The sequence below is a fragment of the Protopterus annectens genome, chromosome 9.part0 (assembly GCF_019279795.1).
Source record: "Protopterus annectens isolate FY-2018-M chromosome 9.part0, PAN1.0, whole genome shotgun sequence".
NCBI classification, from domain to species: Eukaryota; Metazoa; Chordata; order Ceratodontiformes; family Protopteridae; genus Protopterus; species Protopterus annectens.
In genome coordinates, this window is record NC_056743.1 from 692,286,136 (window position 1) to 692,298,949 (window position 12,814).

Genomic DNA, 12,814 nt, shown 5'->3' on the forward strand with positions numbered 1-12,814 from the left:
CCCGTTATACCAGTGACTAGGTTACAGAACAAAGTACAGTATTCCATGACTGGTCTGATAAGAGTTGTGTAAAGGGGAAAGGTACTTCTCTGGCATGTTTCTAAATTCCCGTAATGATCAGTTGGACACCTTCATATGCTTTGCAGATGCTAACACCTATATGGGTATAATAAGAATAGTCATTATCTAAGAACTCCAGAGTCCTGCGATATTTTGCCATCTTTTACCTGTTGCCCATTAATAGTGTATAAAGATGTTGGAGGAGGAAGGCCAAGTGGCAGAATGTTGCATTTTTTTGATATTGAAGGCAAGTAATCTCTACTGCCTCATTTATGTGTAATGTTAAGAGGTGTTTGAAAGGAGATAGTGGAAATGCATTATGGACAATGTACCCAAGTTTGCTGTCCTCTGCATATCTGATGAACCAGACACTGGGTGTCACTTTTGACATATAAGTAAAAGATAACATAAGGCAATAGCCCCAGGGCAGTACCTTAGGGGACTTTACTGGTGACAAGGATTGATGAGGATATCAGATTCCCCCCCCCCCATTTTTACCTTTTGCAAACTGGGCATAAGACTTATGACTTGATTTACCTTTGGATCCTTAGGTTTAGGTATGATGCCATCATAGGGTATATGGCATTGACTTCTTCATCCAGAACTAGTTAAGCAGTTCTCTCAGGGTGGTGGTCACACTGCCAAAAACTTATGATGTTAACAATGCAAGATCTATGTTTGTAAAAACTACACTGGGTTAAATCATGGTGATGGAAGCTTCCTCTTCTTGTCTGACTAGGTCCTCTGATGATTGCTTAATATGCTGTCCAAGAAAGTTATGAACAGGTGCAGTAACTACACACATATTTGCCAGAGTCTTACATTGAGCTTGATTGCATTCAACTTAATGTCTAGAATGTGAACATAGCACTTGATCTGCAAATACATGGAAAAAATGTCACATTCCAGTGTCTCTGTGGGCCCTGAACTTTGTATCACCTACCGTAAGACATGCCAGGATAGTCATATCCCTTCCTTAGGTCCACAAAATATGTATAATCCATACTGGTAAACTCCCAAGTTGCCGAAATGTCCACAAAATGAATAGAGTTGTTCCACTCTTCCTCAGCCAGAACAAAATCCACATTATTTTTCCTGATTCAGAGGCTTAGATATAAGGGAAAGTATCCTTTCCAGAGCTCTGGTATAGGACTTCCTTTATATAACTGGTGCTCACCTTCCTGTACCCTTTCTGAAAACCAGGATCAGTTCCCCTTTTTAACAGTCCGGAGGCAGTGTCCCACCTTACTCACAAAATTGAAAAGGTGTCTTAACCACAGCACTGTTAACAATATCCAATGCCAACATTTCTGGCTCTATATTTTGTACTGCATCCTGGTAATCATGGAACCGTTTAAGTGTCATAATGGCTTCATCTTCAGAAAGGGACCAAATCCCAACAATTGTTTTATGCTTCCTCATAGGAGGGCATGTCATCCAGATTTAGGAGTTACTCAAAGTGTTCATTAAATATTCACTGACCTCAGTCAAGGTCACTATTTCTTTCATCCCATTGAGAATAGCCTGAACATTATCCTGCCCCTTTAGGTCCGTCCTTGAGTTCTTTCGCATCAGTTCTTTGAGGTGATCCAAATGCCATTCTGTAGTCCCTCACCAAGTTCCTCACACACCCAGGCCTTCAGTTCAGTGACTGCCACATCTGCTACTTTCCTGGCCTAAGCTACAACGAGTAGTGTTGCGTGGAAGACCACTTTCTTTAATTTGATAACTTCTTCATTGGTGGTGTCCATCAAGAGATGCTTGGATTACCACCATGACAAACAGCGACCAACTTTTGACCTCTGCTGAAATCTTGAATAGGATCTATTCAAAATTAATTTCTTTAGTTTCTGATCATATACTGAGCACACTCTTCCAGAAGTGAAGTCTGAAGTTGTCCAGCATAGATGTTTCTGTTAGGAGTCTTCAGGACACTGTCGGTAAATATTTATGTTCGTTGGATCTTTTCAGGCACCACTCCAGTCTTTTGATGCAGGTAACCTTAAGTCTATGCTCAGCTGACTGCTCAGCTCATCTTTCAAATCAGGTGCTCATCATATATAACCTCAGGTCTGATGAGATCCCACGCAGCTGCTTGATACTTGTCTGCTTATTTTTTGACAGCTAGATGCATTGTCTCCAGATTTGTAATTACTTACTACACATTGTTGTAACGGATACTGGCTCAAAAAACATTAGTTTCTATGAACCCCAGGATCACAGCAACTTGGGGGAAAAAGCAAGACCATTTTTTTATTAGTCTTTCTCTGAGTTTGAGTGACCTTGAAGTGAGAATATAAAAGTAAGGGATTAGGGGAGTTGATAGACATAGAAGGGCTTGTTCCCCCTGCAAAGACTGCTTATTTAGTGTTTTGCTGCATGTGATTGACTTATGAGTATAGTTAGTGAAGTAATTTGTGTTGTTGAGTTTGTAGTTTTGTGCGGTTGCAGACAAACAGTTGTATGTAGAGCAGCTGGGTTTTGATGAAACATAGTGAACCTGGTCTGATGGCACATCTACAAAGATGATCATTGGCCTTTGGCCCAAGTTACTATGGTAGCAAATAGAAATATGAGTCTAATGTCATTTATGGACAATCCATAACAAGTACAAGAGTCCTGTAGTTATTCACTACACTGTTAAATATCAGGTAAGCTGCCTCTCTGTCACATACCTCCATTTATTTGTATAATTCTCCATACGAATGTTGACATCTTCCAGTAGAACTGCAGTGTCAGGAAAGATAAGCTGTACAGAGATAGTGTCTAAGAAGGCAAAATATCCAGAATAGTTATTAGATGTATATGCACAGGCAAGAGAAAGACTTCACAGGATCATAGGAATTACAAAGCTGAGTCAGTCCAAGGACCATTTCTACCTTGATAATACCATAGAGCACCTTCGTCTTCCACAAGGACAGGGGTGAATTTATGAGTGCCATTCAATCATCAAAGTTCATCCTAAAGAATGTGAGCATGTCACTGTTTTATACATAAAGGTAGTTTATTCCAGGGACGGGGTAAACATTGGGAAATTGTCCTTCTGTCGTGTCCTGTTGACATGTTGATGTAGATTTAAATCCTTAGTTCTGGTGTTTGTGTGAAGATGTGAGAGTTTGAAAAAGATCATATACTTAAGGTCGCAGCATGTATGACTTGGATCATCACACTGAGGTCTATCAGAGACAGCTTGCAGAAATAAAGCTGCAAGTCTTTCTTAGTATCTAAGGGTCTTTAGACTGGTGGTATTTTTTTAGTTAGGAGCCACTGGGATATTTAGGGATAATTACATACCAAAAGAAAATGTACTGTGTAACTGGTCTAATTGGAGCGGAGTAGACAGTGGTGATGATTCCTTTTGACATAAATGAAATGTCTTTAGATATTATTTGGACTACATAGAAAGATTTTCTGCACTTTTACTACATGATGATGGAAGTTGTCCACCAAAGTGACAGTCTCCCTGACTACTGCATCAGTTTGGAGTGCGGTACTGTCTGAACTGTGCTTTCTGCTCGAGCACTGGCTAGTTTAGTTTTGTGGAATCTATCCTTCTCAGATAATTAAGCACAAACATAGCACTTAGACAATTTGATATCCACCTTGCATGCTTAGGTCTTCTAGTTTATTCACAATACCTGCATGGTGAATAGTGTCAAAGGTCTTGGCCAGATCTAGGAAATGTTGCTCGTCTAGTTAGGATACAATAGAAGAGACTTTGTGGGTTCTGTTCAAGCAGCTTTATTATGTACAAACACATCAGGATTGAGCCTTAATAACTTTAACTTAGGTAAACTTATATACGAACTAGCTATTACACTCATACATGCTCACTCTCTGGCTGCGCTCTCAAAATGGCACTGAAGCTAGCACGTGCTGACTATTTATATGCACGTTCAGTCCTTGAAATGCTTCTACAGCACACATACTCTATTCTACATCCTCCCTCTTTGAGAAATAAGTCATGCAATGTTGACGACATTAATTGACATGCAATCAATATAAATAATTTTTTGTCATGCAGTTATATAGAACTAAATGCACATATACAATTATGTCAAGGTTGCTGCATATTTCACACTAGTTTTGAAAATATGACCAAAATGTGTGACATAAAAATTAGAATTAGGTCTAGCAAATGGGACTATCTCTGCTGAATGTTCAACCTTGGGGACATCAGGAACATCATCAGGAATGGAAGTAGAAGGTAAGACACGTTCTGCAACAGGAACATTGCTTTGATTGCTCTGAGATCTAGAGTGTATATCACAGGAACAATGCTGCGATAACAATTCTGATACAGTAAAAATATGTCTGCGATTTCTCCTGTACTCCACACCCTCAGATTCTACGAAGTAGGATCTCAGCTCGGTACATATACCTATTACTTAACCAATCCGGTCAAAACCTTTTGTCAATTGTATCCTCACTGTCTGTCCTTCTTTCAATGGACGAATAAATCTGCTTGATTTATCATAACTGGACTTCTGGAAAGAATGCTTTCTGAATAGTTGAGCTCTAATTGTCATGTTGTTCTTAGATTTAGGCCTCAACAAACTGGAACTGATAGGCAATGTTGTTCTGGTTTGCCTAGATAGAAGTCTCTAAGAGGTCAGCCAAGTATATTATCATGGGGTATGTTTCTGAGATTAAGTAAATTCAAAAAGATATCGGTACTGTCACATTTTGACCTCTCAGGTAATTACTTTGCATTCTGCACTGCACGTTCAGCTAGTCCACTTGACTGTGGATATTTTGGACTACTAGTAACGTACAAAGTCCCATTCTTTTGCACATTTTTGAAACAAGTGACTAGTAAATTGAGTACCATTGTCAGAAATAACTTTGTGTGGACTACCATGGACTGAGAAATGATGTTTGATAGCAGTGGACGTTGTTAGGTAGTAAAGCAATCTCAAACCAGTTCGAATAAGTGTCTTATCAATATCAAATAATGCTGATTGTTCCACTCAAATATATCAGTGGCTAATGTTGACCAAGGTTGTTCAGGAACTTGACATAGCTGAAGTGATTCTTTTTGCAAATATGATTTAGTACTGTTGCATACTGAAAAGACTGCTGCGGTGGTGCAGCGGTAGCGTTGTTGCCTCACAGCAAGAGGTTCTCCCGTTCGATTCTCGGCTGGAGTGCAGGGAGTGCCTTCTGTGTGGAGTCTGCATGTCCTCCCCACAGTTGAGTGGCGTTCGAAAGACATGCATGAATGGGCACGCCTTTGTTGAAGGTTGGGTGTCGGGCTGGCACCTCAGCACCGTAAAAATCGACTGCCAATCATTAGCGGACCAGAGTTCTGCTGTGGCAACCCCTAACCGGGAAAAGCCGAAAGAAAAACAGCAAAAAAAAAAAAAAAAAAAAAAAAAAAAAAAATATATATATATGTATATATATGTGTGTGTGTGTGTACATATATATATATATGTATATGTATATATATATATATATATATATATATATATGTGTGTGTGTGCACGTATATAATATATATATATATATATCTATATGTATATGTGTGTGTGTATATATATATATATATATATATGTGTGTGTATATCTGTGTATGTATATATATATATATATATATATATATATATATATATGTTTGTATATACACACATATATATATATATATATATATACACATACGTGTGTGTGTATTGTTTGTGTCATCGACTTCCATAGGAGAAGCCAGTTCGATGTTTTGAAAAGCGTTCCTTTAAAATATGGTCTTTCGACCATATAAGTCCGCATAGATATAGCTGTTCACATATAAATGTCATAAATGCCTATTTCATCAGAAATGAAAAACAAAATATATGGGTTCCTGAAAATGTAGTTTGTGTAAGCTCTCACTAAAATAGTCAAAGTGGCAAATTCATAACTGTATTGTAAAACTGTCATAACCATGCTTTCATGCCTAAATACCTTTTGTCAACATGCTGTCTTTACAGAGTGAGTACAGTTTGCAAACATGTTTTTGGTCTATTAAGTTTCAAATTTTGTTACACTCTGTTTGCAACTGATTATACACTTTTTTTCTTAGACTACCATTATTGCTGCGGTGTTTGATGGAGGAGTAGTCATTGGCTCAGACTCCCGGGTGTCAGCAGGGTAAGTCCTTAGACTAAGTCTTTCAGTATCATGTAAAGCACTTGATTTCTATGTTAGGACCTTCTCCTGACAACTTTGTCTAGATTTCAGAGGATTTGCTGATTTTTAAGAAATCATCGTTGTTCTCGTTTAAAACAGAAGATAGAGACTGAAGGTTATTAACAGGTGCCTGTCCAGCAAAAGGAATAAAGTATCAGTCAAAATATCAGTCAGTGTTTTCAGGTGTGAGGTTCTTATCAGTCCAGGGTTTCATATGGTGGACCTGTAGAAACTCTGTCTGGAAGTAACGCGGTACATAGACTACAAGATAATCTGAAGATGAAGCATAATATTGTTTTATTTTTGACTCTTGCCAGAGAAAAACAAGCAAGCTGTGCTGTTACTATCAGGCTGTACTAATGACTGGGAAATGAAGCTGTAAAGGACTGTTTGTGTTACAAGTGCTATGTGTTATAGCAACAGCTGGATAAAAAGGAGGAATAAGGGAAACATATGAATATACACAAATAAGAAATTGAAACATGAGTCTCTTAGAATAGTGCATTATTTAATTTCTAGTTTTATAGTCGTGTTTAGGTTTTTATTAAAATTCTTTTCTAAAAGTAAAAGTAAAATACTGTAACTATGCATCTCTTGACATTTTGTTGGTCCTTGGTAAGTAACTAATAACGAGTTACCTCCAAAAACATGTCATGTCATGTAGGTTGTGTTATACTGATTCTTTGACATTGAGAACCATGAGGCCAAGCCAGATGTCAGCAGTGATCAGATCAGATATATTAGCTAGACGAGTAGATGTTGCATAATAACACTTTGTAGGAGAGTGTAGTGAAACGGGCTTTAATGCTTCAGAATCAGACAATGGATACATGAACGGTTTAAACAGTAGTTAGACAAAAGTAAAATTTCCACGTACTGATTTTAATTTATTTTATTTATAAGCCAGAACAAGATGTTCTTAGAAAATAGACACTTTTCTACACATAAAAATTATTTTGTAATTTTCACTTCACTGAAGATGTGCAGCAAAAACTTGTCATACCTGCATTGAAACCTCACTTGGTAGAGTCAGGGCATGATGCTAGCAGAGGTAAGCTTGAAAGCTGCTGATAGGGGCTTTGTTTTTTTTTTACTGCTTTATTATTATGCTGATGGGGCAGACCTGGCTGGCTGACAAGAAATGGCCATGTTTTAGACAAGACTGTTAGGCCAAGAGTAAGAAAAAAAAAAGAGAATGCAGACATAGCATGACATTTTCAAAAGAAGCAATACTATCCCATCACAAAAATATGTGAATATGTTGTGCTGAAATAATATATTAAAATATTGACTAGAAACAAGGAAATCTAACATTGATTTTTAAGAAAAACGGCAGTTACAATTTCTCAGAAATTAAATCTGTGTGACCAACATGATTGCCTGGCTTATCTCAGAAATAGATGAGATTCAGAAAGAAGGCATTACATGCAAAGTTACAGAAATGCTCATACTCAGTGGTGGAGATGTGGTACATATGTTAATTCACAATGAACCTACAATCCAATTCTCTACTACAGCTCTTTGGGTCTCTCGGTGAAGTTCTGAGGTTTGAGAGAATCTATGAGATTTGTGGCAAATAGTTTTCACAAGGAAAAAGACAATAAAAATGAAAGGTTGATTCGTCTTTTGCCATCCCTGCCAACTGTGTAGGGCATTTTAAGCACAACATGATGAGGACAATGACACCAGAGGGCTGCTTGGGGTCTCCTTATTGAAATGTCAGCATTCGAAATGCCGAGTGCCAAAAAGCCGAAAAACACAGGAGAAGAGCGAATCTCAAAAATCACTCTTCTTAAAACTTCTTAATATCTCACCATGATCCTAACACAGATCTGACCAATTTACAATGATCTATTTTTGTTTTTACATTGTGAATACTTAAGAGTCATGAATGTACGTACAGCAAAGGTTAGAATGCGTCAGGGTAAATCATTATCTGTAATTAGCTGCAGTCCCATAGAGCACAGGTTGTGATGCATCAAAGTAAACCATTAGCTAGAATTAATCACAATTCTGTGCTGCACAGATTAGGATGCATCAGAGTAAACTATTAGCATAGTTAGTAACAATTCTATGCAGCACAGGTTAGGATGCATCAGAGTAAACCATTGGCTATAATTAATCGCAGTTCTAGTATTAGGGGGAAGACTGCTCACTAGACTAGGCCATGTCTCCCATGGATCCTTTGAATAATCTCATCCACACTGTATTCTTGATTATGAGGGGTTCAGTTCTAGTATTAGGAGGAATACTGCTCACTAGACTAGGCCATGTCTCCCATGGATCCTTTTAATAATCTCATCCACACTGTATTCTTGATTATGAGGGGTTCAGTTCTAGTATTAGGAGGAAGACTGCTCACAAGACTAGGCCGTGTCTCCCATGGATCCTTTTAATAATCTCATCCACACTGTATTCTTGATTATGAGGGGTTCAGTTCTAGTATTAGGAGGAAGACTGCTCACTAGACTAGGCCGTGTCTCCCATGGATCCTTTTAATAATCTCATCCACACTGTATTCTTGATTATGAGGGGCTCCAAGGCTACATTTCCGCTGTGCAAATTTGAAAAATGACTACCATGTAAATATCCTAATAGCACTTACTGTTTGATTAGAGTTGAGAAAACTTGTGTAATAAAGACCAAGTTGAGCCATGAGTAAGTCTTTCTGGAATTGTATCTCTGTTTTACCTACATTATAGAATTATTAATAGAAGACTTTGTTATGGACATGTTGAGACAGATGACTTTTCCCACATAACAACAGGTTGTCAGTAAAGATGGAAAAGTTAGACTAAATATCTGGTGATACAAATCCTATGAGGAACCTTGCTTTAGACATGACCTGTTAATGTGAAGCCTTTTTGCCTCCTAATGATTTAAGGGCACTCAGTCAGACAGCTCTGGATTTAGAACTAGGTGATATAAGATAAATAATTCAGCCTGTGCAGCTCTGATATAAGTCATGATTTAGTAAGATGAATGCCTTTATTAAGTCAAGACTGATGTTTGCATGCTCCACTTATGACTCTGGATGTAAACATGCTGTGTGTACTATAGAACCCACTTGTAGTGACCAGAAAGCTTACAAAGTCTCAACAAGTTGACTAAGGATATCTGCCTCTACACAGGCAAAGGTCTTGCTATGTTACATATGTGAATGTAATTAAAGGATCTTCTTATCAGAGTAATAACTCAGTTCATTATTACATTAACGTGAACACAATGTAGAGCCCCTGAAATCACAGACACTCAGGTTAAAACAGCCCTCTCTAAAGCCAAAAACACAGCATCAATGGGACCGGACGGTGTCTCAGGCTACGTCCTACATGAGCTCAAAGACGAACTAACCCCTCATCTAAACACACTGTTCAAACTCAGCCTCTCCACAGGCTACATACCCATAGAGTGGTGCACAGCAACAGTTATTCTGCTCCACAAAGGTGGAGCCACAGTATACCCCGGAAACTATCGACCTATAAGCCTGACTAGCTTGGTCTGCAAGGCTATGGAGCACATCATCATGGAACTCATTAACAGAGACATTGGGAACTTCCAAACACGGACCCTACCCAGTTCGGCTTTGTTAAGGGCAGATCATGCCTCCTAAACCTGGTGGACTTCTTTGAGACAGTTACCAAGGCTATAGATGAAGGAAAGGTGGTGCACACAGCCTACTTAGTCCTTGCAAAGGCCTTCAATACCATTCCCCATTCTGGTATTATAGGCAAGCTTACCAGCCTGAACATAAACCCCTACATCACAAGATGTGTTGCCAACTGGCTCATGGACAGATCCCACATGGTGAGAGTTGTGGGAGCTGGGTCTGACTCTAAACCGGTTAAAAGTGGAATTCCCCAGGGCTCAGTCCTAGGACCCCTCCTGTTCGGCATATACTTCTCAGAGGTACAGGCAAGCACAGGAGGACTATGGCTGACCAAGTTCACAGATGACTGCAAACTAGGGGCTATAATTGACTCTCCAGCTGAAACAGACATCCTCCAAAAGGGTCTCACAGAGACGGATACCTGGTGTCAAAATCATGGCCTCAAGCTAAATGCCATAAAGTGCATAGTCATCCCCTTTGGAAAAAACAAAATACCCACAAACTACCACATAAGTGGTAGTCCCCTAAATACGGAAGACGTAATAAGAGATCTGGGGACCCATGTAGATAGTAATCTCTCCTTTGATAATCACATTGCCAAAGTGGTTAGAAAATCCTTCTATGTGGTCCACCTAATCACAAAAGGGTTCGCATCCAGATCAAAAGAGGTCATTGTGCCCCTCTACTCATCACTCATCAGACCCATCATAGAGTACACCACCCCATTTGGGAGGTACCTTACAAGACACCTGCAACAGCTGGAAAGACCACAGAAGTACCTCACCAAGAGGATCACTGGCCTCAAACAGATGCCCTATGCAGCTCGACTGAAGAAACTCCAGCTGTACTCGGTTGCATATCGCCTACTCAGAGGTGACCTATGCCTGACATACAAGGGCGTTTGTATCACGTTATCGAGAGATGAAAATAGCGAACACTATTTCATTGAACCTAAAATATCTAAACCACATAATATAGAACATTCAGAACAGCAAATTTTTTCCTTGGGAAAAAATTTGCTATTCCGAAACACATACACACAATACAAGCACACCTAAAAAACATCGATAGCCACACATACACTTATAATCCTACAACTAATGCTACACTAAACTATACAAACACTACTATCTATCCACTTACCTTAACCCTAGCCCTAAGGTCCGTCACTATCGCACACTCACCTAACCCGCGCCCTAACCCTAACTCAATTAACCCGCCCCTAAACCTAATTCTCCTAACCCGTGCCCTAACCCTAAACCCGTGCCCTAATCCTAACAACCACACAATCGCACAACTTACCTGAACCCGACCCGTAAATCTCCACTATAGCGCTGAAAATAGCGAAGCCACAGAAACAGCCAACCGAATTCTTTCCCTAGGAAATAATTTGGTGTTCTGCAGCTTTGCTATTTTTAGCGTTGTATTAAAATGGGTCGATATTAGAACATTCAAAGTTTTAAAACTTCGATGTTCTAATATAGACCCCATACAAGGCCATGTCCAACCCAGAATTGATGGAAATGCTCCACCTAAAGAAAACCATATCCCCTCGAGCCACACACTCTAGGGATCTAAACCTCACCACAACAATAAATAGGACATGCTGGAGGGATAGATTCCTGTCTCAGAGACTTCCCATGCTTTGGAACAGGATTCCAGTCTACATTAGGCAGAGCTCCTCGCTAACACTCTTCAAGGGAAACCTTGACGAGTGGATGGGAAACAGAACGATTACCCCTGGGATCACTTCAGTGGCTCTGCTGGACAGATGCACAGGGAACTAATCTAAGGGGGTGGCGAAAGCCAAGACATTCCGGTTAGGCTTATAAATGCCTTCGGGCAGATAGCTTAGTACCTACCTATGAACCTAACCTATGAACAATGTTTGCTTCATTGCAAAAAAATGGTTTAGTAAAATCACCAGGTGGGGTCCATGAATATATCTGCTTTTTTTTTTTTTCTTCAAATCAGTCTAAGGATTACATTTTTATGGAAGCAGTAACTATACTGTGGTTTTGCAGAAATTTCATTGTTTGGTCAAGCAATAATGTGAGAGTAGATAAGGGATATGCTGAAGAGAGAGAGGAATCCATGACAGTTATTTCATCCCTTTTCAGCTGATCTTTAATGTATCTCATAGCTTAAAATGTATTATTTATTTCATTTTGTTAACTGGATAGATAGGCTGGTCAGTATACCCTTTTCTGCTACAACCTGGGCCAACATTTCATAAAACTGGAGCATAATTAAATAAACAGTTCAATACTACAAATAGTTGTGATAAACAAATAAGCAAAATATTAAATCAATGGAGCACTAGTAACCATACTGTATAGCATACAGTAGAAATACAACTGTATATTATGTGCATGTTGATGTAGTATTTGTCATTCATCTGCTCATTTTCTCTATATGGTCATATATCTTCTATTCTGGCTTTCATTGCTCTATCTGTACAGTCTAATACATACCAGGCTCATTAAAAATGATCTTAGACCACTCTGTGACATAAGAATTGTGTTTCTGACATTGTTATGGACACCTTGGGTTAGACTGGCAAACCCTTTTCAACCTGATGACAGATTCAAGTAATCAGAGCCTAGCTGTCTTAGTTGGGAGGAAAGGATGTTGTTCTTTACTGCTGCAGTGGGGCAATGCCAGATGGACGACAGAAGATATCAGTTTGTAAAGCATATAGAACATGTGTGGCAAGATGCCATTGTTGACTAGCACATTGTCAGGCTCAAGTCTCTCCACCAGCAATACCCAGTTGCTATACAAGATTCAGATAAAACGAGTGATCAGTGGTAGTTCTGGAAATTTTGTGGGGTGGTACACTTGGTTCATTTGTAGGCAGAAATTACCCTTTTTAGTCATAAGATTTGATGGTGAGTATACTCCTAGTCCTATAATGTAATTTTTAATTGATCACATGAGGATGGAAGTTAAGGATTGGAGTCTTTGACCATGGATTTGACT

The 12,814-nt window shown here is 39.0% G+C and overlaps 1 protein-coding gene across 2 annotated transcripts in view; it reads left to right on the forward strand.

Moving 5' to 3' along the window:
- The window catches only part of LOC122811459 (proteasome subunit beta type-9-like), a 122,690-nt gene that overhangs the window by 6,033 nt on the left and 103,843 nt on the right, over positions 1 to 12,814 (forward strand). For both annotated transcript variants that reach the window (XM_044083313.1, XM_044083312.1), the window contains exon 2: positions 6,119 to 6,186. In XM_044083313.1, coding sequence (XP_043939248.1) covers positions 6,119 to 6,186 — 68 coding nt within the window. The remainder of the gene's footprint in view (positions 1 to 6,118; positions 6,187 to 12,814) is intronic.